The sequence below is a fragment of the Acyrthosiphon pisum genome, chromosome A2, assembly GCF_005508785.2.
Source record: "Acyrthosiphon pisum isolate AL4f chromosome A2, pea_aphid_22Mar2018_4r6ur, whole genome shotgun sequence".
NCBI classification, from domain to species: Eukaryota; Metazoa; Arthropoda; class Insecta; order Hemiptera; family Aphididae; genus Acyrthosiphon; species Acyrthosiphon pisum.
This window is the reverse complement of record NC_042495.1, coordinates 44,743,684-44,769,134: the sequence shown is the minus strand read 5'-3', so window position 1 is coordinate 44,769,134 and position 25,451 is coordinate 44,743,684. Positions and strand designations below refer to the sequence as shown.

At 33.2% G+C, this 25,451-nt stretch overlaps 1 protein-coding gene across 1 annotated transcript; it reads right to left on the bottom strand.

Annotated features, from left to right (window-relative positions):
- Positions 1–310: 310 nt before the first annotated feature.
- Positions 311–25,363, bottom strand: LOC100162794 (polycomb group protein Psc). Its single transcript, XM_008189010.3, has 8 exons — positions 25,082–25,363; positions 19,584–19,802; positions 14,508–14,595; positions 9,199–9,302; positions 9,038–9,134; positions 5,901–5,964; positions 5,627–5,746; positions 311–3,434 (listed from the first exon to the last, which is right to left on the bottom strand). The coding sequence occupies exons 2-8, from the start codon at positions 19,759–19,761 to the stop codon at positions 837–839; spliced, it is 3,249 nt and encodes a 1,082-aa protein (XP_008187232.1). The 5' UTR covers positions 19,762–19,802; positions 25,082–25,363; the 3' UTR covers positions 311–836.
- Between the last annotated feature and the right edge of the window lie 88 nt (positions 25,364–25,451).

Below are 25,451 nucleotides of genomic sequence, written 5' to 3'. Positions count from 1 at the left end.
AAAGCTGGAAGAGCTCAATTTATAAAACAGTTAGACAAAACAACTTACTTATAACTCAAAGTAGCAATGGTGGATAGAAATAAGTGAGGAGTGGAGGACCATCAAAGTTCTTGAACCAATCAATGAATTTAAGAATTGATGTCCTCGGGGTGTCTAAGGTTAACGGTAAAGTAAAGAGCAAACGTTAATTTGGTGAAGTAAACACTACTGTAGCACAGATCTGAAGTCACGGATCTATCTGTACAGTGTACACGTTTGCATATTATACCCTTCTCTCTGGAATAAATAATATAATAAGAAAATACAATAGTTTAAATATAATAATATATACCTCGGTTTATTGGTTTATACAAAATATAGTAATAATAAATATCATTGCTATACAATATTGTCGTGGTTTAAGCAACATACATGGTGTGATTTATGTAAATGTACGTATAATAAAAATATATAATGCGATAAATATAGGGAAACAGTCTGCTATTAATATAATAGTGTAAATAATAGCATAATGATGCAGTGTTATCATCATTTTTTCACATGTGTGTCTTGTTTGTACAGTTTATATACATAAAAAAAAATTTACATATGAGCTTTGACATAACATACCGAGCTCGTCAACAAAAATAGGAATTAAATATTAGTATTAACGAATAAAAAAATAATAATTCATTTTGTACATGCCTATTGATAGGCTAACTAATATTAAATAATAACTACTATTCAATAGTATAAATGATAAATATACTAACTATAGATTCACTACACGATATCAAAAAAGAAGATGAAGGAGACGATAGCAATAATAATAATAATAGCTCTTAAAAGGTCACCGTTTAATTGTTTAGGTTAGTAGGTGGCCTGGCGAATAGCGCAGGATTAAACATGGCTCTAGGCCACTCGACGGGTCCTTTGCCACCGTTACGCATAAGTCCATTGTTCAATGTTTCAAAATGTTGTTTCAATAGGTATGCGGCGGCCTGCCTTTGGGCCGCAAACAAAAGATTAGAGTTGATGGCCGCCGAAGTAGCTGAGGGCATTGTTGACTGTACCATTTGCACAGAGCTGGTTGATTTCTTCGTGTTTGGCGAAGAACAATTACCGGAGACGTCGGTCGCAGCTAATCGTTTTACGCAGCCATTTGGTGGAGACTTGGACAAGTCCAAGACTTTGGTCGCCGGTTGAAGTTTTGAGGTAGGTTGCTGTTTCATAGCTGAATGCTGTTTTGTAACAGGTTGGTATTTCGATACTTGTTGCTGTTTTGGGGTAGATTGCTGTTTTTTAGTAGGCAACAATTTAGCGTACGGCGACGAGTTGATCTCGATCAATTGCGGTACGTCATCCTTATTCAGTCCAAGTCTTGGAGGCGTCACCTTCCGTTCGGGGTCTTCTTGTTTCCTCTTGTTGACGCCCCCGCCACTAATAGGATTCAGATCTTCTAACTTCCTCTTGTTGTTAGCGCTACTGCCAACGATGGGACTCAATTCATCAGATTTTCTCTTGTTGTTGATGCCATTGCAAACCATAGGACTCAATTCATCCAATTTCTTTTTGTTGTTAGCGCCACTGCTACCGATGGCATTCAATTCATCCAAATTTTTCTTGCTGTTACAGCTACCACCAGCGATTGGACTCAATTCCGGCGCTTTCTTCACCGATTCTGTAGCGAACGTCATCAGCTTTATAGACACGTCCGGTTGTACGACTTCACGACGCTTGGCATCCATATCTTGCTTAGAAGTCTCGGTTAACAGGGAAACACTAAGAACGCCATTTTCCGTGTCCACGCGCCTCTCTATACGATTGTTGTCTGTAACGTTGTTGTGTTGTACGTTAGTGTCTTCCTTCGTCCGTTTCGTTGGCATACTGTAGAGGCTTGGTACGGGTTTCTTATTGACTGGCTTGATCGGAACTACTACGGTATTGCCACTGTTATTACCGTTGCTAATTTCTGTAGTTGCTGTAGGTTTCGTTAACTTATCTGTGGCTGTAGGCACACGCATTATCTGTAAGCTTGGCTGAGAATTCGAGTGATTTTCGTGAGCGGCCGGCAATTGATTAGTCTCTGGCTCTGTGACTTTGGTTATTTGTAGCGACGATTCACAGTTATACTTGTCATGTAAATCGGTGACAGTTGACGGTTTTAAGAGTCGAAGATCTTGGCCAACTTTTAAAAGACTTTGCGCGGCGTTCATTTCGTCCAAATTTTTCGACAACATACTAGTATTGGTGACAGTCGGAGGAAGTTTATCAGCTATCGGTTTCTTGGTCGGATTTTCTACCACCGTCATAGGTGACTTCTCATTCGGCTTGTTGTCTTTCACCGAATTCGTTACGGGTGACGGATGTGGTTTGGTCGCTAAGCTTCTGGCCTTATTCCACTCATAAGACTTGCGCACCGGTATAAAAGGCGGGCGATTGGTAGACGCTTGGCTCCGAATAGGCACCCCATCCAGAGTTCTCTTGAACGGATGCATGCCAGGGTATCCAGGGCGTACGTAAGCATTCGGTTGTAGAGACGAAGTTTGTTGCTGCTGTTGTTGTTGAAAGCTAGGTATGGATGTATGCATACCTATCTGTTGCATCTGCTGCAAAGTAGGAACGAATTTGGCAGCAGCTGAGGCATTCTTGTTCTTCATGATCAGTTTCGTGATGGACAGATTAAGCTTGGATTCACCAACACCAGTGTGTTTCTTCGGCAATGGTAGAGCAGAAGGTGGAGGATTACTAGCAACAGGCAGTATTTGCTGCTGGTCAACTAGTTTTTCCAGTTTTTTCATAGGTATTTCGGCAGTTGTACTGCCGGTTTGTTGATTTTCAATAAGATCGACACATTTTTCCTCTTCCTTCGCTATAGTCACTGAGGGAACTGATTTCGACAGTTCAATGGCACAATTGTTCCTGACGTTATCTGAAACATTTTCCTTCCTCGAACTACCTTCTGGCGATATGGGAGGGTTCAGTGGTTCTATTGGCGGAGGAGGAGATGATCGACGATCTTTTTTTGATACATCAGTTGTTGCGATCATTAATACCGGTTCTTTTAGGCTCGATTCTGTTTTGGACTGTTGTCCTCCCTCAAGCACTATTGGTTCTTCGGTGACCGATAGTTTCAAAAGTTGTGGTACAGTTTTTTTCTTATCTTCTTCTAGCGATTCGACGATCGGAGTAAGACCCGACACGTTTATTTGTGGTGACAATGGGGTCATTTCCATGGTAGTGTTAGGTACCGGTGATAATACGGGTTCTGTGGATACGACATCTGTCAATGTTGTACTACGTTTATCCGTCGGCAATATTACGGGCACCATCATACGTGCATTAATCTTGTAAAAGAACCTCATAGGTTCGTTTCTGTTCCATGTGTAAATATATGCGATGTCCATAATCGAGTACTCTTCTGGTAGGCTTTCTCTTCTGTACAGCAATTCAACCTGAAAAAAAACAACAGATGATTTAAAACAACGAATCGACCTTCCAAATTTAGATTTCACACACAATCACCACACAAAGAAAAACCCGTCCAACAACAAATTAATTTGAGGAAGATTCTAAGTTATTTATTAGGCCTAATAGTTATTATAAGCCTAAAAATTAAATTACCCAGTTATTTATGTTGTATTGAATTCAATAGATATAAATCGTGAACAGTTATTATTTATTTATAAAGGATTATCCATGGGAAAAATAAACATAAGTAAGTTAGTAATTGGTAAACCTAAAACTGAACAATTATACGATTTGCTCCATTCGACTTTTTTAACAGTAACGTAATTTAAAAATGACACATTTCACTTCACCTCACCACCCGCTATAATATCAATGTATACGAAAGAGCGGAGGCGGTTTGTTAGCCTAAGATATTTTATATTATATTTATATTGTTATTATTAATACGGTAACCGGTAAGTTGAATTAATATTATTTTCATATTATCATATTTCAATATTTGTATATAATAATATAGTCATTTAGCTACTTGAGAAGTTTCAAGTACCCACGAATAATATTTTTAAATTACAACAAAATAACTAAAAACGTTATTCTTGGGTAAAAATAATTAATTTCATCCAAACTTAAACTTAAAATAACTATAAAAAAATCTGTGTTTATATATATTTTTAGATTTATTGTAAAAACAAATTAAAAAAATTAAAGATTAAAAATGTCTGTAAACAGCTTAAAACGAGTCAAACATTTTTGAAAATGTTATCAAGTATAGGAAATAATAAAATAAATATTTGGTGTAAATTTCATGTATCTACGGTTATTAGTTATTGAATAACAACAAAATAAGAAAATCAATGTATAAGAATTTGTTAATTTACGTTTGAATATCAAATAGCTTCAAACGCTCGTAAGATTATATCTGACTTTCCAGTAAAGTTATTTTTTATATTAAATGTAGAAAAACTTCAGGGGAAACTTGTATTACATTTTCAAAGCGTAGAGATAAATATAAAACAACATTTTATACATTTCTAACTCGAAATAGGTTGCAATTTTCGTGATTTTAATGAATTTTGTCAACATTTTAACTTCAGACGCTCATAAACAATTATTGTGGATTTACGCTCAACTTTTTTTTTATATCCAGTTGTTGTTACAACTTATGAAGAACATTTTATTACATTTTAAAGTTTTTTGGCCAAGCATCAAATATTTTATCGACAACAATTTAAAAAAAACTAATATAACTCGTAATTTTCTTATACCTATAAAATATAAAATACTCAAAAAGATTCGCAATATCTAGAAAATTTTATGTTACATATAGAAATTGATAATATAAACATTTAGTGAAAATGTCATGTATCCACGGTAATTTTTATAAGTTACACCATGCACCAAAATCGATTTTTCCGAAAACCTTTTTCTATAATTATTTTTTTTTTGTTTTGAGGCGCTTTTGAAAACTATTGGTAATTTTAAATTTTGACCTCCCTAAAGACACAAAAAAAAACGAACACACGTTGTAATCCACTCAGAATCTAAAATGGAAACAATGAAATTCGCATTAAAAAAAAAACAGGTACTTAAGATTTAACCACAAAGTTACTTGTGTATCAACTTCATGTAGACAAATATTTTGTCAGCAGAAATGCGGAATATAATCTATCTACTGGAGTTTACTTTTTATAACGGGGGATTTTAAACTCAAAATGTAAATTACATATGGTTGGTATGCTTATTGATGGTATGTGGTATGTACGCAATAAAATATGTTCATACAAAATTATCGACTATATTGTGTATAAATAACATAAATTGCTGTGAGACAACACTTCATAATAGGTACATATTAATATATACATCTTAATAATTATATTAAACATATAGTCAAGGTAGTACACGCATATCTACTATATAGGACTATAGGATAGATTCATTTGTGATTTTATAAAATAATAATGAGATACAGTGTGATCAAATTTTAAGGAATTACAATTTTTATAACAACTACACAAGGACTAAACACTAATATTGTTGTTTATTTGTACCATACAGTTGCGCCAATTGTGTAATCAAAATGTTTTTTAACGAATGAATAATAGCATATGTATATATAAAAACAAAATTGTACATCGAATAACACTAAAAATGATCTACTAAGACATTGGCTTACCTTGTCCCAAGGTTTTAGGTTATACTTCAGTCGAATAAATTTCTTGAGATGCGACATTCTAACGGCTGCGGGACACTTCAAATAACGTTTCCTCACAATACATCGTTGTGGCTTATCAGTCTAAAAATATAAAAATAATAACAATTATTGTAGCTATCATATTTAGTTATTTATTTTTGGCTATAAAATAATTTAAGATTAATTAATTTTGAAATAATATACAATTTATAATTGTAAGTAAAATAACTTTGGTAAAGATCACTACTCTACTTACTCTCACTTTGTACTGTAAGCCTTTATCATCCGTGACGTTTTTCCACATTTCTTCTTCACATACTCTGTAAAACAAATTGGTAAAATAAAATACTTGTGAATAAAATAAAAGATATAATAAATAACTTAAAAAGTAACATCATTTTTAGAAAATTACTATTCACAAAATCAGACATTATAAAAATATGCTATACCTATATTGAAATGTACTTTTTCGTTTAGATTATTTATTTGTTAAAATAAATTATCAAATAGGTTTTGAACATTTTTAGACTTTTATAAATACGCCTATCTATTAAATATGATTCGTAGTTATAATTAAAAGCCAATAGGTATATTGAAAAATATTTAACCATTCTTATTCTCATTATTGGTGCAATAAATGACAGTATGCAGTTAGCGGATATTATTTTTTTATGAGAATATAAATGGATGAAAAATGTATCAATTCGATGGACGGTGGATAACGGTTTTCAATAAAAAAAATGTAACAAACAAATTTTTCACTGGGCACGTGATGTTACGTTAAATTATTTTCTTACTGTACTACCACAATGGTCCTATCCTTTTAAAATGATTACCAATACGATAATATATATATACATGCACATCATATTATATAGTTTGCTTGCAATCCGGGGTGGCGTTGCAACAGCTGCAACGGTGCACGCATGTGTATCGCGTGCTATACAAAAGACACGAAAAGCGAGAACAACAGTGGCGTTGCTACAGCGGTAGCAGTTGATGGTATTTGGTGTGAGGAGGAAGGGGGATTAGAAAATAAGTGGCCCGTACGACAATCGAATTATGAAACCCTGAAATTCCACATGTTGAAGAGAGTTCGATGGTGGGGATATATATATTCATCGCCATTTAATATAAAACGGACGGAAATTATTCGGCGAAGGGTTGAAAATGTTAAACAATAGACATAGTTTTCACATAAGAATTTCGGAGGGGTGAAAAAAATTACAACTGTCAATCATATCTGAATTATGTAGTAGATAAATGTTAGAATTCAGAATTATTAAACATACATATCAGAAGTTTAAATGGAACCTAATGACATTAAAATATTATATCCATAAAAAAATATATATACATATTATTACATAATCTTATTTACAAACAATTTGATTTCTATACCATATTTAAAATAGTACGTAACATTTTTCTATTTTTTTTTTTTTGTTGATATTTGTTGAAATGTTTATTTAAACAGTCTAAAAAGTAAACAACGAAAAGTCAATAGTATATTTACGTATGGGTTTATACAACAATACAATTCGATATTACTTTTTATTTTTTATTTACCATTATTATAATAATGTAACAATACCTATATAATATTAATTTTATTGCTTAGAAAAGATTACACTAATTAAAAATATATATAAATAGCATAATATACCTAGGTTTTAAGAGTAATAACTAATACCTAACTAAGAAAACATTTGTATACCTATATAATAAAAAAATAATATTGTAATATTTTACTGTCAAAATAATATGTAATAATAAATAGATACAATATTGAGGGTTGATCTTGAAAATAATAAACGGTTAGTGGAGGATCTCAGAAAAATGTGGTTTTCCGGCTTGTCGTGGTAACCAAGGTAACCGTGCTGGGCCCTGATCGATATGTATAACGCGCGAGGGAAATGCATTTGAGGGCTCTCTCTTTTTCTCTATATATTGGACGTAAGTGAGCACTGAAGACCTGTAGCTTCCAATATATTGTATATAGACATTTAAGGGGGGGGAGTGATATGTAACCACATATGGTTAGTTTAAACAGCTTTAAAAAAAATATTCCTACATATTTAGCTCATGTGGTTTTTTAGTAGTTCTAACTATAATAATATCATCAACTAGAAAATGTGTATAATTTTAAATTTTTATTGACACACATCTACAATTTTGTAAAATCATTTAAAAATTAGCAATGAAAATTGAAAATTTTGAAATTTTGAAACTTTGTAATCACAAAGTTTGTTTTGACTATTTTTTTTTTTTACATCTTACCTACTACAATTGTTTATCTTTTGTAATATTTGTATAGGCTCTTACGGGTAAAAAAACAATTAAAATTCTGTTGTCTGATATAACTCAATATGCAGCCAATTGCAGGACACACTTCATGTAAATATAATATATATGAACAAAATCAGTATACTGATTAAGTATACTGAATGTGGTAGGTAATATATATATTAACCACTAAATTATATTATTGAATTATCCTTTAAAATAATAAACAATTTAATTGTAATCTACACAATATATAATATATGCATATCATCGGTTACTATAAAAATACTTAAGGAGAAAATGAGAAATTAATTTTATTTTTTAAGAGGTTAAATGCCATTTAATCATTTTAGATAACCTAATAGAAAATAAAACGTTACTTTTTTATTATAAATATAATAACTGCCATCTGTGCAGTTTAGTATTTTTTGCCGATTTAGGATAAATAATCGGTATACCTGCAATTATCAAGATATAAATTATAGATATTCATTCTTCTCCCACTAGCGGTTCGTGACATAAACGAGAGCATAACTATGAATATATAATATGCCTATGCGCCTATGCTTTGACAATTAAAATTATCTTTTGTCTATCTGTGAAAACAACATGCATGGTGTACTACCTACCTGCAGTACATAGTCAGACACTCAGTAGTCACCCCAGGGCTGAAAATGTATTGTTTTATTGTTTCAACAACCTATAATATAGGTACGATTTGTGGTATACAATTCAAAGTAGTTTTTACGATCAATTGCGCCGAGTATAAAAGCAATAATAGTGAGTGCCAAACACAAAAACTACGTACCTACTACCCGGAGGATTAATGCAATATTTTGTTGGCGAGACAATATTTTACCAAAATCTCAGATAAATTTTTAACGTTTTTTTTTATTATTACAAAAATATTACCAAAAAAACCTACCACTGTTAAATTTAAATGATTAAAATTTAATAAATTTCAAATAAATAAAGATATAGATACAGGTAAACCGAAATCATACACATTCGGTACTACAACCACTTAAATCCCATTTAGAACTATACAATTTTATCCGTATCAAATGCATAATTAATTTAATCGTTAATATTTTGTTAAACACTTACTTATCGTAGTATTCCAATGACAGGCTAATTAATTCATCAGCTGTATATACGATTCGATCGACACTTACACCCCGACATTCCGGTTGTAAATGCATGTCTATAGGAAAAATACAAAATAAAATATAAAACTCATAACACCTAGCTAGATCAAAATATATTACCTCTGTGAGGGTGTTTTTGATAAAATTCTTGTCTACGTTTCATTTCTGAATGATATAGTCCCGGGACTAATTTGTACACGATGTCTTGTAATGCTTTATCGGGCCTGCGAAAAAAAATATGATGTTACTACATAAAATGTGTTCAATCCATATGTTGATTTCTATGAGATTAAAAATATACACTAATACTAAATTATTGACTATAGTGAATACACAAGTTACAAAAATAAGTAGGGTGGATAAGGAATAATTTTATGACTTATACCTACGGAAATTAAGCTAAGTCAACATTTCTTGTTAAAGTTATAATAGGAATATTTACTGTTTTTTTTTTTATTATTATTATTATTAAAAAAAATATTAATAACAATTATTATAAATTACTCACTGGATTTTTTATATTATATTAACTAAATGTAATGTCTAATATTGGCATACATCCAAGTATGTTTCACAAATTTTACGTTTGTTTAAAAGTAGATTTCACTTATTAACGTATATTATTTTTATTTGCATATTATGTTTATTCATATTTCATATTTTTCACACACATCTGCATGCATTATTTTTCCAGTCGTATTTATTCGGTTAAGTGACCTAGATTGAATATTCCAGGGAGAAGGCTCCCTTTTTTTCAATAACAATACCGTGGCAGCAAAATGATGCGGTAACGAGGCAATGGACCAATATATTATAATATACCTACATAAAATACAAAGGGAAATATTATGGCTGAGATATATATATATGTATATTATAGATGTACACACTAGGTATATCTATAAAGGTACATTTCACCTTTTATTTTGTAACTGACTTTTTTTAATCATGATTATACTGCAGTAATAAATTATAGACTTTCAAAGTTTCAAATAATATTATACGTACAAGTACCTAGATACATACACGATTTTTTTAAGAAATAAACATCTAGAAAGATATATTTATATACATAACCATGGCTTTTTTTTTTTAAATTCATGTTTAATAAAATATTCTAAGTTCTTTCAATTATGCTTGAAATTCGATTAATGTAACATTGCAGTTAGGGGTTATCGCGAGTTTATTCTTCTAACCATGTTTACTTTTTATGTATATACTTTTAACCCTTGGGCACTATTCTAACTTTCAGGCTTAAGCATCTAAAGAAAATCTTCACACAGACAATATTCTACTCGCATTCTTACAATTAAAACACAATGGTTACCGAGTACATTGTACATGAAAAATGGTATACCTACCTACCGGATTAAAAATATGTCTATGTGGAATAATAGAAAAAAAAGCGCACGCGCACGCGCGTGTGTGTGTATATATGTATGGATTAAGGATACAGATACATGTAAGTACAACAATAATGGAGAATTTCCCGAAAATAAAACGACACTAATATAACGAAACGTGGATTATTGCACTAACAAATTATTACCTAAAGTCCTAACCAATCAAGTTTACCGTACATTTCTGTTAACGTTATGTTGTTAATACTTAACTTATAAAAACAGAAATAGCATTTTTTTTTTAATTGGTATATCTTCTAAGAGGTACAAAATAAATATACAATTTTACAATCAAGAAATATGGTGAACGTGGATTTTGGTTAAATTTAGATAAGTATGTATTACCAATGAAATTCATCAAGCTCTAGATTATAATTCGCAAACATATAATTATTATATATAATATATATAGTATACTGAACTACCGAAGAACATCTGAATATAATATTGTATTATTTTGTGCCATTGTTCCACTTTTAGTTGTACTTAATGATTTTTCCAAAAAATATAATGTAACTAATTGTTTTACGGGGTGCCACCATTGGGTGACTTCCCCCTCCCGTCAATCAACCCACATCCCATTTACTTACTGAAATACTTGTAAATACGGATGGTAAATAAAATTTTTGTTCAATAAAAAAAAACTAATGTTTTATTTCATTCGTTAAAATATGTAATAAATTCAGTACGCGACGGGTGTCTCAGCAGACAAAATGAAAAGGACAAAGACGACATTTACAATGTGCCAAACCAAAATTAATTTCCAGCCTGCAAAGAGAAGTGTGCCACAAGAATTTGAAGATTTTTTTCCTTTTATTATATTTGCGTGTACATTATTAAACGGTTCGTAGAGTTGTCGATAAAACAATTAGATAGGTATTGATATAAAGAGTAATCACAAACAAAAAAAAAAAAATAATGGAAAAATAATGTACCACCTTCCACGCGTATAATATAATTGATATGAATAATATTAATGTATACGCACGAAGGGTATTAATAATGCATTTCAGTATGAATGTTATTTTTTGTATGAGTGAATGTTGTATACCGCGATGAACGAATACCGCACGCGGCCGTGTGTGATGAGATTCGATTAACGATTTTCAAATTAAATATACGCAGTGTTTCCAATCATTATTAAACGAGAACAAGTCGACGGTTTACGAGTGCAGGCTAGATTTGGCTAGAATAACGGTGATGCGATAATAAGCATGAACTTCGAACGCGGAAATTGTGAATATAATATTTAGTAGACAGTAGTGTAAATTAAATAAAAATAAATGTAAATTGCAGTATGTGATAAAAATGTTTATAAACAGCGAAATATCGTGTCTCATAAGAGTATAACATTTTCAGAAATATAAAATTTAACAAGTTGATACACTGAGAACGTGTGAAACTTTCGCGAAATTTCGTGTTTCGAACTAGAACCGACAACGTATGCAAAAAAGAAAATCGTATGTGGCAACGAAATGGACGCGAAAATCCGATACCTACAACGCAAAACTGCGAGCAAAGCGTGCATTATATTAAACAAAAATTAAATGTTATTGTTATTTTATCCCGCGGTCTCTCCCAGTCAGCAGCTCTCTCTCATTCACTCTCTCTCTCTCTCTCTCTCTCTCTCTCTCTCTCTCTCTCTCTCTCTCTCTCACTCTCTCTCTCTCTCTATTTCACCTTCTAAACTGATAATAATAATAATACATATATTATGACTGGGACGATTTCGAATGGCCTTATAACGCTTACTATATTATATCTGCCAATTTTTTTATTTTATTTTTTACGACACGAAAACCGGCGGCGAATACGGCAACGCCGCCGAGAGAGAAAGAGGCCATTGACACGGGCGCCGCCAGCGCGGTAGGGAAACTCGACTTTGCCGTATAGTGTATAGGTACCGCCGTCCGCCACCACCGCCGTCCATACATATATTTATACGTGTGCGCGTCTGCCGCCAGCATAAATACACACAGAAACACCGCTCACCGTACCGTAACACTTTTCCCGCGAGAAAAGCCCAGCGGCGGCGACTGTCGCACGTTACGCGAACCGTGAAATCACGGCGACACTGCAGGTATGTGTGTGGGGGGTTGTTGTGTGCGTGTTACTCGCTCAAACATTAAAATATTTTACGTGTACGCGTAGTTACAATATAATATATTGTATAATATACGTTATATTATGAAAAATAATAATATGTATAGTATAGTTAAAACTATAATATTATAATATGTATACTATAATATGTAGTAATACTAGCTTGCTGATCCCGTACACTTCGTTGCCCGTTAGATGTACCAACTCTATATGACTAAAACTTCAATTCGTTATTTAATATTCGGTGTATGGTGTTCAAAATGTATCTTAACTTTTCCGTTTTTTTGTATTATCAGGTAGGCAATCTACCTACGGTAGATCGCGAACCCCGTGCTGTTTGTATGTAAGTGTATGATTTAACTCTAAAGTATCAAAGTTATACCAAGTTTGTCGTATTCCACCTATGGTGGATTAATATAATCAATTAATACAAAATCTTAACCTAACATAACTACTAATATCAGATGAATAAAAAAAAACCAAATTTAACCATTTTTAATTAGTCTGTCTTCTTCCTGCAGAGATCTAATCTACACACAAACATTAATTTATAAAATAAATATAGGTATATTGACAAAAAATAATAATACAAATCAACAAACATGCCCGATTAACCAATAGCAACCAATATATAATACACTCTTGCGCCACTGTTATATTTTTTACTTCCAGATTTCCTACTTTTCCTAAAATTTTCTTTCGTAAAAACTTTCTCCTGGCAATTACGAACATCTTAAAAAAAATTTGAGTCAAATTGGTCCGGCTGATCTCGAGTTTTAGCGAGACTAACGAACAGCAATTAATTTTTATATATGTAGATTAATATAAATGAACAACATACTACAACACACGTGTCTGTTTTTTTTTATTCCACTCTTTTCGTTTTTTATTTTTTTGTCGTATTGTTTAGCTTGATGATATTTATTATATAAGTCAGGCACTTTAGTAATAATAGAAATAGTATTTGGAATATATTTTTCACACAACACTGTTGTTTTTGAAGTTATTCATAAGAATCGTAGCAGTTCCCTTACCCATTAAAACTTTTCTCGTCACCTCGGGTGAATAATTTGGACCCTAATGCTTTTCTCTCGTCGTAGACATTATCCGCTTCTTTTTCTCATTGTGTATTATATGGACAAGTTTGCTCTTTTCCAAAAGCCACCCACTGTGTTAAATGGGAACTATAAGGTAACTTTAGAAACATTTAGTATTTATAGACACTGGACAATTATGCGCTAATTTTAGTTTTATTAACAAGAACTTATTTTTCGAATATTTTGAAGAAATTGTATCACCTATTTAAAATTATTGAGATAAATATTTTTAATGGTTTAAAAATTTATATTTGCACATGGTGCACTTATTAATATATACATAGTGTACAGCTTATACAGGTAGGGGCTTATCGTTATTATTACAGTCGTAAAAACCAGCGGGGGTATAAGAAATAATAGCATAATGTAGATATTATTATATATGTTTATTGTTTAGTATGTATATACTATGTACCTATGTAGGAGTCTCCGGGCGCCTACCCTCGTAATCTCAAATGGCGAACACGAATAAAATGAATACGAGTTCAATAGACAAAGCAATAAGTAATGACGCAAAATATAAAATAGTGATGTCAGTTTTCATAATTTTTTACACAAAAATAGGTACTTACTTAAAAAAAAATATAACATTGTAGAAAATGAATAATGTATTGATCAAATTTCAACATTAACTATTATCATATATTTATCATTTATTGTTAATTGTTATTTATAAATACTTTATATTATATACATTACATTTTTATACTGCCTATATAAAAAGGGAAATAGAGAAACAGAGAGAGAGAAAGATTAAATTAAAAGGCATATTTTTATTGAACAAAATATGTCACTAAGTGAGAAAACAAGTCAATTATTATAAGCTTACTTGAGAACTTTGCTGTTCTGAATATCTTCTCGACATATCGGACAAAAATTATTCTTGTCCAAATGCAGTACAATGCAGCTCCGGCAAACTGAAACACGTATAATTTATTTATTAAGTTTATTATAGGTATATTCGACTTGACGTACCTAATAAGTTTAATGGACATATAATCCAAACATTTCAAACGCATAATATTAAATAGAAATATAGAAAAAAGTCTTAGGAATTAAATGATTCTACTCAACACTAACCGCAGTGGTATAATTATCATACAAATGAAGCGAAAATTCGAAGCGATTAGCATATTGTCACTGCTATGGTTAATCGACCGAGTTTCATCCATACTATAATTTAAAGTTTTAACCTTCCCCCATGTCATGTATATAGGCCTTAAGCGTTTCGGTGCATAACCGGGGAATATTTTAATGGATTCTGCCTAGCGACTTTGAAATTCAAATATACGAAGAAAAAACGCTGGTTTTATAAAACGAATGCTATGGAGTGGAATGAATCGCTCCATAAACACATAGTGCTCTATGTTGCGACGAGTTTGCTCATCAGGTGTTAGTAGTATACGCACGACGCGGTCTCGTCAACATTAGACTATAGTTGATTTGATTTGTCAAACAAACCAATTCAACGTACGCAAATAGCGTACACCAAAATACCGATTATCACTTTTAATTTAGGTAGGTATGCAATATTTTGTATAGGTATAATATATATTAAATAAGTATATTTTTTATACATTTATATAGATATATCGATGTATGGGTCCAACATTATATCAATACTAGGTATATAATGACTTTAAATTAATTTTACGTTAATTACCTTTTATAATAATAATTATAATATAAAATTAAATAAAGAATATAATAGAGTAAAATATTTACGTATTACCTATTTATTCAAAAATAATACGTAAAAAGTAGAAATTCAAAACAGCATTAAATTTTTCTAGTAACAATTTACCTATATATATGGCGAATAGTGGAGTGCTTAGGTTTTATGAAAGGAGGGAGGGGATATTAATTGTTTTATTATTTTTAGACCACGTTATATACCTATTAATTGCTTTATCATATATTTTATATGACGAAAATAAGTCAAAGGGATATGACACCCCATGTGTACACGCCTCTGATGACTAAGAATCTATATTAAATTATCGTATACCTACCCTTGATCTTACATAAATGCACTGATTAATATTGGTGATGTTCATACTGAATGGCCCTTTTTTATTCAAGTTAGAACCAGATAAAATTGTAGAAAAAATGATTTATATCAAAATTAAAATATAACTGTAAATTTGTCTGATCTCATTAGTTTGATTTTTTAATCGACACAAAGAATACCTAAGAGTTCTTCGGTTAGAAAATTGAACAGTTTGTAGGTATATAGCATCACTATAAATATTAGTTTATATATTATACTTATTACTTTATATAAATAAATCATTATTAATCATCAAGTTATACTTTTTAATGAACACTTCCTTTACGAAAGACACCACCGTAAAAAGAATCACCATGACGTTTTGTTGATTTTACTTTGTTGATATTTAATCAAGTATTGAAATTAATATGGGTTTTTTATTAATTTAATAGACTTGTTTGAAAAAACAGATTTCGAAATAAATAACTTGTTTTTTTAAATTTGTTGTAGATATAACTGATAAGCGATAATAGTATTCAAGACTATAAACATCATAGTATCATACCCATAACCAGTAAAATGTTTTATAAATTATAAAAATAAAATCATTTAAAAATGTTATGAAAAATAGGTAGGTATAACTTCGAAATAGTTTTTGAATTACTTATGCAAGGTTTATTACGTGCCTTTTCTGTTTCTTAAATATTTAAAACGCATATAAGTCATAGGTAGCCAGAAAATTAATTTGTAAGTACAGAGTGTAATTGTGTATAATGAACGTTTTTGAATCCACAACGCGGCGCCAATGAAGTGTGAAAAAATTCATCGTTAACGAAAAAAACCCCGTATAATAATAATAATGACGGAATGCTCGAGCGGAGGAGTAATATTATTATATAGTATAGCGTCGGTGCGCACTCGCGGGGTCGTCATTCCACCCACCGGCTCTGTATACCCCGTCCGCCCACCGACGGTGCGCGCCGTCAGTTTATTCCCTACCCACCCGCCAGACCATTGCGAGAAAAATCCGAAAACGTTTTTCACGGTCCCTCGCCGCCGCCACCACCGTCGTCCAATTAGAGGCCCACTCGCCGGCAGAACACGGCAGACGCGGACAACGGTCGGACGGAAGATCCCCTCTCTCATCGCCCCGCGGGGACACGCCGGAGCGTTGAGCGGGCCCGTACCGGACGCAGCGGCGGCGGCGGACGAAGCACACAGGTCCTTGCGCCGAATTTACGAGCCGTAGGTTAGTTGTAGTGTGGCGGTGGAATATATTATTATTATTATTATTATTATTATAGTGAACGATGGTGGTAGGGAAACCGAGGGTCGGAGGGAACGCCACACAGATGGTTTTTGTTGTGTTTTCCTCGTAACGGTGAGCGGGGAGCGCCGCGCGGTACACTTCTACTACGGAGCGCCGTTGTCGTTTTGCCGATCAAAACATACCAGCACAACGGCAACGTCGCGCACATACACGCACACAGCAGCAGCTCTACCGTCTACGCTTTTACTACACGCGGCGCGTCGTCGACGACCGACTACGGGTACGTAACACGAGAGCCGTCGCCGACGCTGCAATAAGCATACCGCACAGTAGGCAATCAATCACACCGCACCACGTCGCGTCATCAACCCCTCTCCGGCCGCGTGCGACGAATTTACTTTCGAAATAGCACCCACCACGCCACTCCGCCTGCCGGATTTACAGTCGCGGCGCCTTCGCGATTTTTAAAAGTAATATCCATTAACATTTGCAAGTTTCGCAGGAAAAATACGGAAATTATTTTACATAGGTAATAATATAATATAATAATTTTATGCAATATGGGGTAACCGTATAGCCGTAAATTTTACGCGCACAATTAACGTTGCACCGGATTTGGAAAGTATAATACACGACGGTTGTTCTTTCATGTTTTTTTTTTTAATTACTCTTTTTACTAGGTATATACGCAACCATGCTACGTGAACCTTTAGATGGACGGCGCAAGCTGTAAAATTAATGTGGCTGGAAGGTTTGTCAATGGATAACTAAGGCAAGGGGCTTCTAAATGTAATATTTTCAATGCCCTTTTTGAAGAAAAACCACTGTAGGCATATATAAATAGGAATATATTGGATCTCTTAATGCCTCATTGACATAATTTATTCATTAGTGTCCGACATTTTTCATTGAAATACGTAATGTTTATACCTAGTAAAAACCCCACCACTAAAACTGTGATTTTTTTTTTTTTATTGTGTTTCAGTAGGTATATTACAGACATAATTATATTTAATCGTCTTTTTTCTTCAAAATTGTATTCGTATTTACAATTTTTGCAATCGCTTACCTACTGTAATAATATTTTTGTTAATAGATTACAATAATATTTCATAGGTATTATATTCTATGTAGGTTACAGTAATAAACAGAAAATCCTAATACAATACGAAATGTTAAAAGTGGTTATATTATTACCTATATTTTTATATCATTTTTTTTAAATTTTTCGTATTGTAACGATTTCATTATGTTAATATTATGAATAGGTAATAATAGTATAATAATATTTGTATACCTAATATATTTTTCTCATAGATAATCATTTAGCTATTAAATACCTAACTATGTATAAGATATTATATTTTATAAAATAACTTGTGCTGACTGACTGATTCATAATCGCCTAGACAGAACCACCGAAGTTATAAGTATGACATTTGATCTGTAGTTTCGTTTTATAATGTTGACTGTAAAGATCCACTTTGAAAGGATTTTTCAAAACTCACATTTTAAAGAGGTCCTCAAACAAGGAATTTGAGATTCAAGGTGGATCAAGAACTATACGGTATACTATACAGTGAATTGTGATATAAACAGGCGAAGCCAGGTTATTCAGCTAGTAGTATAATCTATATAGTTGGTACCTAATAATAAAATATTATAGTAAACTGTATGTAAATACAACAAATTGAAATTGGTATATGTATTAGTTACTTATAATAATATACTATAATACAATTAATATAATAATATAAATAATACCCACTTTTAAAAAATTAATTGTATAGGCCTATAAAATAAAGTAAAGAAAGTAAAAAAAGTATAATTAAAGTACCGGTACTACAATATTTTTGTTCTATACATATACTAATAGTTATATTATATTGTAGGTATTAATTTTTTTTTTAATAATTCAAATAGATATAGGTTTAGTTCTAGCCTTCTAGGTATTATAAAACAGTTACATATAAATATATCGATTTGGATTAATCTATATGCACGCATATAAAAACAATGACGAAACTGGGCGGCTACTATCAATCACGCAACGTAGTTGAGAGTAAGTAACGTCCACTACCGTCTACCACTAGTTCCCGGATGGGTGACCACCCGGGTTCGTAGTTGCAAAAACCTTGCAACACATACACATATAGTTAACCAACCGTCCCAACCCTACCAACCTTACAGGCTAATGACCTAAGTCGTCGAATCCTTAATAAAATAAAAAAAATTAAAGGTTAGGTTAAGACGTAGATATAATGAAAACTATATATGAGAATTAAAGCATGCCATCAGAATATCTATACAATTTATCACCATCGATGTGACAAGATATAATAGACATATGTATAGAAGTAATGGCAATTAAAGTACATAAAATATTGTGAATTAGAATTTAGTACCTACCTACGTCAAGTATGCGATGAGATAATTACTATGCTTTAAGTATACTTTATGTATTATAATACATATAAGATAACGTGTCCATAGATTTATATACAGCTATACAAGTAGGTAACCAGTAGAGGTATATAGCAAGTATTTATTATAAATACATGAGATTATCGAGTATAATGTAAATATGTATAAACTTGAAGTTATTACAGATTATTATAAGTAGTCCATGATGTATATATACTTACAAGAATGGAGACATTCGACGATGGAAGTAGCGTCTACCAAGTATCCGAGGCATAAGACGCAAATTAGTTGACGGTTAACGTCAGTCAGTTTAACTCTTCCACCTTTGCTAGGCACGACCGGGTCACCGAATAATTTTTGTAGCAACCACGGTGGCGGAGGCGACGACGATGACGACATGGTGACGACGATAACAATAAATCAGGAATATGGTATTAATTCTGTAGATAAAAAAAAAATGAATATTATTATTATTATTCGTATAATCTATACAACACAAATATTATTAAATAGATAATATATTAGAAACATATATATGATGGGGTTGGTAGAGGAGGTAGGTACTTGTAAAATACCTATGTATTAGTGTATTACCTATACCACGCATGAAGACATATATCGTGTGTTTTCAAAGGGGGGAAAGAGGAAAGCATATATCTGGAAGGGTGGTTTCCGGACTAATGACGACCCCAGTATGTGTGTGTATAAAATATAAACATGTGGGATGGAGGGAAACCTAGGGGTGAAACTATCCTAAAGCATACGAGTTCAGATGATGAGGAAAAAGGAAAACTTCTATTATACTACCCGGTGTACGGGGAAGACAAAACTCTATAATACTAATAAGTACTGCCAAATTAATTGAAGGCATATATAACCGCCTAATATAATATGCACACGGACTATACGACAGGTGGACGGGTAACTTTTAGCTGTGGAGTCTCGGCACTCGATGCGCACGCATATACAACATAGACGAGGACGATTTTTCTATGAAATAGGATTCGGATCCGTGTGTGCATGTACACGTAAATAAGCCGTTAACCTTGTCGGTTCGATGTATACTTTTTCTTCTTTGTATTTAATGGTGGCCGCACAGTCAATGACAAACGGTCATACAGTCAGATAATTTAAAATAAAAATAGCCAATGGCAATCGGTTCATTAATATACACCTTGAGAATATATTATATTAAACGCCAGCGAGTATGAACACACTGCACAATGGAGAAAAATCATCGACCTTTATACGTTATTGGACTGCGCGACAAGTCAATGGCATCAATACGAATGTAAAGATAAAAAAAACTAGGTATAAATATATAAACAGGTACAAGATTAATATCGCATATTGGGATTTCTTTTACCGAAGTCCTGGCTAAAGTAATAATAGGTAATAAGAAATGCTTTTTTTTTATCGATTTATTCATTGTAAAAAATACTTAACGTCCGTTATTATTCGAGAGGGATAAAAGCATTCGACTGCAGGAATAAGAACATCCGCCGACAACAGCCCTGACAACCATTTTCACAGTGACTGAACATATCCGTGAGGAGAGAAGTTCGGGTCACGTAAGGTTTCCTCGTGCAGTGGCGTGCCGAACTGACAAGCAGACCTGAGGCAAACTATACAATTTGATCCCCCTCCCCACCACCAACAGTTTTTTCACTATTTTTTTTTATTATTCAAAATAATAAATATTATTAAGTTTTTTTAGGTATAAGTTGCACATCTATACTAACACAACCACCCACCCACCCAAATTTCCCTTGAGGCAATTGCTTCAAAAAATGAATGTTCGGCACGCCACTGTCCTCGTGCATGTAAATATAGGAAAGTCCAGGGGCAGGTACATCGAGAAAAAACCGATAAACCGGTTTCACCCGTGGTTATTGTTTTATAATGTGTATATCTATAGATATTCGAAAAAAGGCGAAAATCTCCGTTTTTCTTAAAAAATAATAAAAGAAAAAGAAATTTGTGAAAAAGGGTAATTTAAGGAAACCTGGAGTAGAATATGCTGCAAGTGTCTAAGTCGAAATTATTTTCATCTATTTTTTCTTGTTTAATACATATTTAATTAGTAAATGCCTAATTACATATAGGTACCGCAGCCGCCTGATATTAACTAAAAAAGGCCTTTGATATACCTAATATAGAAGAGGAAAAAAAACGAATTTATACAGATAGTGCATATAATATAGATTACTATATTATACAAAAACAGAAATTTGAATGAATGGTTAAACATTTTTTAATGGGTTATTAATGATACTATATAGCAAAAAACTAAATTTTTATTGTAGCTAATACATTTAGGTATTTAGCCTATATATAGCCTGTATAGGTATATATATGATATTATAATAGACGACAAAATAGTGAATAACGATTTTATATAACGCGTACCTACCTATATGACTAGAAATAATAAATTTAGTTAGTATACATATCGGTATATAGGTTTATAGGTATAAGAAAAATGCACGTGAAAAAATAATTTAAAAAATTTGTTTAAAATTTAAATAAATTTTGCTTGCAAAATACAACATTTTACTTCCATATATAATTACACATATATTATATAATTTAAATAACCAATAATCACGGTGTTATTGAGTTTCAACTGCATACCTATATTAATTATATATGTTTATGTGTACTTAATATACAGGATTAACAGTATTGCATAATATTTTAGATATATAAATATAGGAACTAAAAATTATAATGTAGTATAACAATGCCTATATTCCACAAAATAATAGGGTATATATCGAAATCGCATGTATATTATGTATATATATATACAGCGTAGGTAGGTTGTAGGTACTTATACCTACACATATATTATGATAATATTTATAATTATGCGAGATATGTATAATATGATGTCCACTGCACGGCGCTTAAGATAAATACTTAGGTATCTACTATAGGTATCCATCATTCCATGGTCAATACGGTGTGTAACAAGAGTGAAGGAATATGCAGGTATACATATATAATATATTTAAAAGGGAGAAATGATCGTGTGACAAAATTACTGTCCCTCCATATTGTTAAGAACGCATCATGGGAATGTACATAATATTATATGGGAAACAATCTGATAATATATAATATATACCTACCTATATTGACATGCAAAATACTTATTTTGGCGGCAACTGAGAGCAGAACACACATCTCGACAACGGTGACGGCTCAGTGGGGATATATCATATTATATAGTATTGTGTAGCTATAGGTATAATCTTATACGCATGATTTTCAAATACATTTTTCCTCTCGCTCCACAACATGTCAACGACAGTACGTCTATGTGAGAACACAAAGAGTATGTGTGCGTGTGTGTAATATATATATATGTGTATAGTACATGCACTATACGGTATACACAGCGCGGTGAGAGTATCAATAGGGGCTGCACCTTTTGTTTATCCATAATTTCCGGAACGGGAAACAGGCACACTGTATACAAGAGGGGTTCGTTTATCGTCCGTGTGCGTATGCACTATACAGCAATGCGTATATATAATATATATATATATATATACCTTATATATTTATATATAAATGTATATATGGGAAACCGGTTGTTTTTAGGGCCCTGAAGAATGCAATCCGGAGGGGAGTAAACATAAAAAAAACCAAATTAAGATACGACGGTCGACGAAAAGAAAAAAACCAGGCGTGATAATTTATAGTCATATGGAACATGTTCAAAATAATAATTTTGCAATTTTGTATTTTTGAAACTTCTAGCTAAGTCGATAATTTTGATGTATATAGCAATACTATATTATATAGGTAACCTAACTTACCTAATAGTAAAGCCGAACGCAATAACAAAAACTATAGTAGGTATATATGTATTATGATATATAATGTCATCTGCAGTCTCTTTTGAACGTTATAAATTATAACTATAACACCTATAGGTGTATTATAATAATATATACTTGTGGTCGTCATCACTCGTATAAAGTAACGCCATATCCTACGTAAATCCGGCGATTTCTATTCTTTTTGGATTCACGTTGGGCACCGCGTTAGTACTACCTGTATAACACTAAGCCGATATTCACACAACAATATTATGTAATTCAGTCTTCAGAGGTCACCGTAGTTTCATATTTAAATAAAATTTCGACAATGTACCATATTAGATACACAGGTACGAGTCAAAGACCAACTCTCGAAAAGAACAAAAAATAGCACAAAGCTATACAATGTTGATAAGGTTCCTCCCAAAAATAATTTTTTCATTTTTACAAGTCAATTAAAAAAAAATTATTACTTCTACCAAATACACGTTCATTTAAAAAAAAATAAAAGGACGACTCGTATTAATGTCATCGAAATACACACAATCGCTACTGCCAGATACAATCAGTATCCCTCCTACCGCGCCAATAATCATAAAATATATAGACATCACTATCAGGAAAACGCGTGTCTTTTTCCCGTCACGTGTGTATACCATAGCGGCGACCAACAACCAACACAGACGCCGCACCATGGGGTAAAAGTGTTACCAACTGTGTGTGATAAACAGTGATGGAGAGACAGAGTAAGTGAGAGGGGGAATGGGAGAGAGGAAGAGACGGTCCCGAAACTGACGAGTGTATACGCAACTCCCCCTTCCCATCGTCGATCTGTATATATATAGGTACAATATATTACAGACTTATCGACGAAGCCTACGTAGGTATATTATAATTAATGTACGTATAATAATAAAATGATAATATAAGTGTGTCCGTGAATTGCTAAAAACTATAATAAAGGAACGAGAATATATCGATAATCAATTTGAGCTCTGCAGTAGACCCGGTGGCTTAAATATCAAATAGAATAGTGTCAAAATTTGTCGGTACGAAAAAAAAATTTAAAATATTAAATGGTGCCTATAATATATATAATAATTTTCGAGTATATAATACGACATACCTACGAATATACTATATTATAATATTTATAGACTTTAGAGTGGGTAAAGAGTTTCCCACGGCAACAACCGGTCCACAGCGCGTCAGGGGTGGGGAGGAAAAACCGTTTGATTGCGAAAGAGAAAAAAAAATTACAAAAAAAAAGTAGGTAATAGAACTGCTGACAAAAAGTCGACCGGTGCCTCACACTGTCTACACTGGGGAGGGGGAGGGGTGACGGAAAAGAGTGAAAAAGAGAATAGGGTGAAAGAGAGAAAAAAATAATAGGGGGATATAAATTGGCCTTCATTGAATGGGTACGGCGGCGGTCGTTTGCTGGACGTGGTGAAGGGAGGAAGGAAACCTATGGGTAACGGCGGCGAGTGAATGAGCGCGGCGGGAACGGGCGGCGTGTGAGTGGCGCGGCAAACAAGTACGGTGGGAGGGTGGCAGGCGGTGCGCGGAGGCAGCATTATATTACACACGAGACCATGTCGGGGTTTCACATGCGCTACACGCACACACGCACACGTAAACGCACACGCACAATCAGATAGAGGGGAACCGCCAGCGTGTGCGACGTTGCCGTTTTGTGTCAGCGCACGAGTTTTCACCGTTGTCGAAATAGACAACACAAACGACCTCCGCCGCCGTCGTGACGACGGTTTTTTTTCCTTCAGCTCCGACGCAATACTACAGCTGGACGACGAATTTCAAGTCACGTCTCCATTGATACAAATATTATGTTACAGTTTTTATAGTATATTTTCAATTTTGTTACTTACCACCACGAACGCCACTGACGAATGCCGACGAGCATAATACTCTCGACGCAAACTGTAGTGATAACGACGACGGTACGGTAGTAAGGACGCGGTTATCGCACACTAGTCGGATCGCACTACACCAAGTAAAATAAACGCGCACAAAACACTGCGAAACGGGTAAGGAGCGCACAGACGACTGACACTGTGAATTGGCGGCGGCGGCGGCTACGAGTGAAACGCACAGAGAAAGGTCGTACGGACGTGATCGCGCGACAACGGACTAGAGACTGACGCGGAACCAGACCGACGCGGCAGCGGTGGTCGGGAAACGGGTCCCGGGCCGCTAACTGGGTGGGGGAGAAGGGGTCGCCGGGCCCCGATTGGACCA